General features: G+C 32.0%; 1 protein-coding gene across 2 annotated transcripts; it reads right to left on the bottom strand.

Annotated features, from left to right (window-relative positions):
• Window positions 1-31: 31 nt before the first annotated feature.
• On the bottom strand, window positions 32-3,471 carry LOC101495522 (guanylate kinase 1-like). 2 transcript variants are annotated; one of them, XM_012719599.3, is made up of 11 exons: window positions 3,187-3,471; window positions 2,595-2,623; window positions 2,367-2,474; window positions 1,996-2,069; window positions 1,793-1,919; window positions 1,163-1,525; window positions 878-999; window positions 673-808; window positions 550-595; window positions 327-426; window positions 32-247 (listed from the first exon to the last, which is right to left on the bottom strand). In XM_012719599.3, the coding sequence occupies exons 2-11, from the start codon at window positions 2,595-2,597 to the stop codon at window positions 145-147; spliced, it is 1,182 nt and encodes a 393-aa protein (XP_012575053.1). In that variant the 5' UTR covers window positions 2,598-2,623; window positions 3,187-3,471; the 3' UTR covers window positions 32-144. The 2 variants fall into 2 exon arrangements, with proteins under 2 accessions (XP_012575053.1, XP_004513776.1); XM_004513719.4 differs by having other exon boundaries at window positions 327-423; window positions 3,187-3,469.
• Between the last annotated feature and the right edge of the window lie 1,343 nt (window positions 3,472-4,814).

Here is a 4,814-nt window from a genome sequence, read left to right as displayed (position 1 = left end):
TAGGGAAGTAAGACTGCGTCTACACGCATCAAGCCAAAATCAATCGTTATAAGAATTAAAGAACAAAACGTAAAAATATTAAGAAATAAACCTAGCACCTCATCAAGTGTCCTATTATCCGAATTTGAGAAGAAAAAAACCATTCTAATTGAATGTCAAGTTGATGCATTCTGTTGAATATCGAAAATCGAGCCCTCTTGTCCTTCCAGGTGCACCCCCTTCAAGTGAGGACAAATCTAACATTATCCTGCTCAAACAAACACAAAGTCAATACTTGATCTTTTACTCTTGGTTGCTAATAAGTTTATGTGTTTCACAAGGCTTACTTGTTGTTTGATTCAATTAAAGGGTTGCAGTTTATGAGGATTTTGTCTTCAATTTTCAATACCGAATGATGATCCATTGGGAGACTAATCTCTCTTTCTGCTGGATAGAAACATTAAACACACCAATTTAACTTCAATGCCCCAGTTGCAATAGAGTGATCATAATTATGGTGTGTTACTAAAGAAACATGTGAAACTAAGATCAAAGAGGGGAAACTCTTACTTGAATTGGATGGAGGAATGACATAACCATCAAGTCCCAATAATTTCTGTACAAGTGAAGATTTTATTTCGGGATGTTTAACCGATTAAAGAAACGAGTTGATGTAAGGCAGTTGAGAGTTACCTTAAGACTCTCATAGCACTCCTCAAGTTTGTCATTGTATAAGATGAAATCAAATATGCCTGATGACTTCCCTTGCTCGATTTCAGACTGAGCATTTCGTAATCGTTTTTGGATTTGTTCTTCTGTCTCGGTCCCTCTGCGAAAAACATTTAAGGTTTAGCGTCATTTGAGAGTTAAAAGGAATGATTAAGAAGCTATTACTAACCTATCACGAAGACGCTTCTCAAGCTCTTCCATTGATGGGGGGCAGATAAAGATGAATATGGCTTCAAGTGAACTAGCTCTCACAGATCTTGCCCCTTGAACATCAATATCAAGAATGCACCTCTGAAAAAGATTCAAAATTTAAAAATGATTTCATTATCCTAGATTGGAAAAAGTGAAATGTAGTATCTGAAGGCAATGCTCAAAAGATTGGTTTGATATGATTGCATCCTCATAGAGATTTATTTGCCCAAATTGACTACCAGTAAAAGTATGAGGAACTTACTTTCCCTGCATCTGATACCAGTTCAACAGCCTCAACACTAGTCCCATATAGGTTACCATGCACAGAAGCAAACTCAAGAAACTTTCCATCTTTGATCTCTTCCTCCATAATACTCTTCTCAGTAAAATGATAATGGATTCCATCTTTCTCCATAGCTCTTGGCGCACGCGTTGTGTGGCTCACCGAAAAACCAAACATCCAAGGGAATTCCTTCATGAGCATTGATATCAATGTTCCTTTACCTACTCCAGAAGGACCACTAATAACAACAGGTTTCTCAACACTGCCTATCACACCTTTACTCCATGCAACAACCTCAGTCCCCAAAACTTTCTGCTGTTGCCTTACATATTGAGTGTCAACCTGCCATCGTTATGAAAATAAAAAATTTGAAACCTATAAGACCATTTAACATTGAAATCTTGAAATTTACAATTGCTTCGGAGAAGTGTTGTCAATGGTTGGTCACATTGCAACATTTTGTGTTAAGTGGCGTATCGCAGAACAATAGTGATATTTTGAAATTCAGATATGGTATAGCTTCTATTTAACAACACGGTTTTGAAGATTCTATGCATTAACAGTTATACTTTGGGATTAGATTAAGGACTTAGGTTTGGAACCACTTACCTCCAAAAACCATGTATGATCATCTGGCTTAGGATTCTTCTTAAGAATTACTATTCGGTCTTTCAATGACACTGCAGAGTGGCCTTCAAATGACATTGGTTTGGTGCCGAGGACGGCGCGATTAACCCTACAAATTAAAAAGGATATCAGCAACAAAAAACTAAGCCAATAAAATGAAATCAAATAAGAAGCCTTCAACTGACCATTCTCCAAGACGTTTGTCGAAAATTCGAACATTGATGGATGAAGTTTCATCATCAGCTCGACCAATGACATACTGTTAAACAAACGAAGGTCCATCTTTTGTATTAGATATAAAATTGACTATTCACTAATCTAATCAATAGGTAGGTAGTATCCAGGGTTGTCAATAGTGAATCCCAAAAAATAAAAGGTTGTTCAAATTCCGCTATGCTATAGCGCCGCAATAGCGGTTATTTAACAACATTTTGTACTAATTAGCGTCTTGCTGAGCAGTAGCAATTTGTTCAATTTCTGCTATAGCTGCTATTTGACAACATTGGTAGTAACATATTGAAAAGTTGATGTTTATTGACTATTGTATGATCAATACCGTTTTATCGCCAATGGTAGTAGCTGTTTCGAAAGTTTCGTCTTCTAATTTAGATCCATTACTAGTTTCATTCTGCTGGCCATGAGGAATGAGTTTTGGTGCTTCTCCCTATTGATCACAAAGAGTTTCATAAATCAAATCAAAATCAATTTGATCCAATATCATAATCTAACTGCATTCCTAATGTTTTTTAATTATTCTAATCCTCCAAGGGAAATAGAAGCTTACCATAGAGAAGTATTTGCCTGAATCCAATCCTAACCAAACAAAAATGTATAAACAAAAGTTATTATTATTATGAGAGATTAATCAATAAATGAAAACTTCAATTTTTAATAAGAAATAAAAGCCAACAGAATCCAATGAGATTTTTATATAGCTCATCAACCAGTAGAAGGTTTTTATTCAAACATAACTTTATGATCCCATTATATATATATATATGAAAAGTGAAGTTTATATACAGTCAATCCACCAAGGCGTAGTTTTACAAAACACAAAACCATGTGGGCTCACACAAGACCCAAAGCGGACAATACCTTGGAATTGAGGTTGGAACAAAAAGAATAAACCAAAATTGGTTTTCATTCAATTTCAATATCTCTCTAATCACACATTGTATAATTTCCATAAGATATTTTATTTTTTATTGGTAACATAAGATATTTACCTTTCATAAAATAATAATAAAAACAAAGATTAAAACAACTCAGATTTCCATTGAGGGACCATTATCAATAATGTATCAAAGAAAGGACAACCCAGATTACAATGCCTAAAAAAGGTGAAACATTTAGAACACAAACAATGTTGGCTATACCTTATGATAATTGCAGCAGCAAAATAATGACGTGCAGAAAAGAACAAGCTCTGCTTGGTCTTTTTCTATGGAGACAGGTTAAACTTTTTGTCTGTTAAGAACGTTAAAAATATCCAAAAAGAGAGGAATTTATAAGAAAAATAAAATTGTTAGTTTAGATTTTGAGTTTGAAAATTGGGGGAAGCATGGAATGAGGAGAGAGTGGCGGCAGAGGAAGGTGCAGGAAAGAAGGGAATGGATTTTCATATTTGTAGGCGCAAATAGAGAAAAAGATGGTTTTTTTTTGGGTCGCGTTTTATTCACGAACCGGGAAGACCGGCTTTCGGTTTTGGAGTAACGTGTTTATAAAGATTATTTTAAAATATTTTTATTGTTACGTATCCTTTTGTTAATTAGACAATGGATATGTTTTGTTTAAACTTAACTAAAAATAATTTTTTCTTTTAAATAATATAAAGATAATTTTTTAGAGATTTTTTAACTCTAGTTCGTTTACTATTATAAAAATAATTTTAACTTATTTGTGTACAATTTTGTAAAAAATATTTTTTTAAACTATAAAATTAATATAAAGAATATAAAAAATGATTTTCAAGAAAATATGTTTGTTTGAAAAAATAAAGTACATAATTTTTTTAAATACACATATGTCTTTCACTCTGTTATGCATTTCTATCTTCGTATCTCTTAGGTTTAATCTATTTTATATAGGCATTTTAAGGTTGATCAATAAACTTGAGTATTCGTCAAAAAAATAAACACAACAAAAAAGAAAAAGAAAACTTATCGAATGAAAACTAGATGAGGTTAAAAAAAAATGACCGTGAAAAAAAATGGTAAAGAAGAAATCACAACTAATAAACTAATGTAAATTGAATAAGAAAAACCGTAGTAAAAAAAAATCTAGTAAAAATTAACGAGCTAAGTTTTTTGTTTTTTCAATTGTGTATGTGAGTTATTTTTCTAACAAAATAATTTTTCAAAAATCTAAAATAAATAACTTTTAAATCTTAAAAAATAATTTTTTTATTTAAAAAATTATTAAAAAAAATGAAACAATCGCCTCCAATGTCCTTTTATTTTTTGTTAAATAAATAGACTATGAATCTTTTAGATGAAGTGAAGTATCGATATCGAATATTTTTTATTTGATTTTACTTTGCTAAACACATTTCATATCCTTGGTACTATTCGTACCTTGAAAAATATTCATAGCGTGATTATCCTATTAGGAACAAAAACACTTTGTAAGGCCCAATAAAAATATGAAAGATCAATAGAAAATTATGTTGGAGCACTATCAAAAATGTAGGGTGAATCAATGGTGAAAATTGATAATTGAAATTGTGGTTTGAGAAGATGATGGAGAAAAAAGAGAGAGATTATGGAAGAGAGTTATTTACTGATTTTTCATTAGTGTGTCAAAATGGCATTAGTTTCTAAAACATTACACACAGTTATTTATATGGGTACAATGTGGAACCACTTAACTTGGCCCAAAATTAACATTTGAATTATTTACAACTTCCAATACACCACCTTAATTCAAATGCTCCACATTCTTCATGCCTAGCTTCTTCACAAGTTTGTTGAACACTTCATTCGTAACGCCTTTCGTCAACAAATCT

This window comes from Cicer arietinum, chromosome 4 (assembly GCF_000331145.2).
Source record: "Cicer arietinum cultivar CDC Frontier isolate Library 1 chromosome 4, Cicar.CDCFrontier_v2.0, whole genome shotgun sequence".
In the NCBI taxonomy this organism is placed as follows: domain Eukaryota; kingdom Viridiplantae; phylum Streptophyta; class Magnoliopsida; order Fabales; family Fabaceae; genus Cicer; species Cicer arietinum.
The sequence above is the reverse complement of the archived record's forward strand: the minus strand, read 5'-3'. Positions and strand labels throughout refer to the sequence as shown.

Bases quoted from the DNA above. Each gene is read 5' to 3' on its own strand.
- LOC101495522 (XM_012719599.3), bottom strand. The intron at 596-672 runs GTAACTCTCAAC...TCACTTGTACAG, and splicing joins AGTGCTATGAGAGTCTTAAG to AAATTATTGGGACTTGATGG. The intron at 248-326 runs GTAAGCCTTGTG...TTGTTTGAGCAG, and splicing joins TTAATTGAATCAAACAACAA to GATAATGTTAGATTTGTCCT.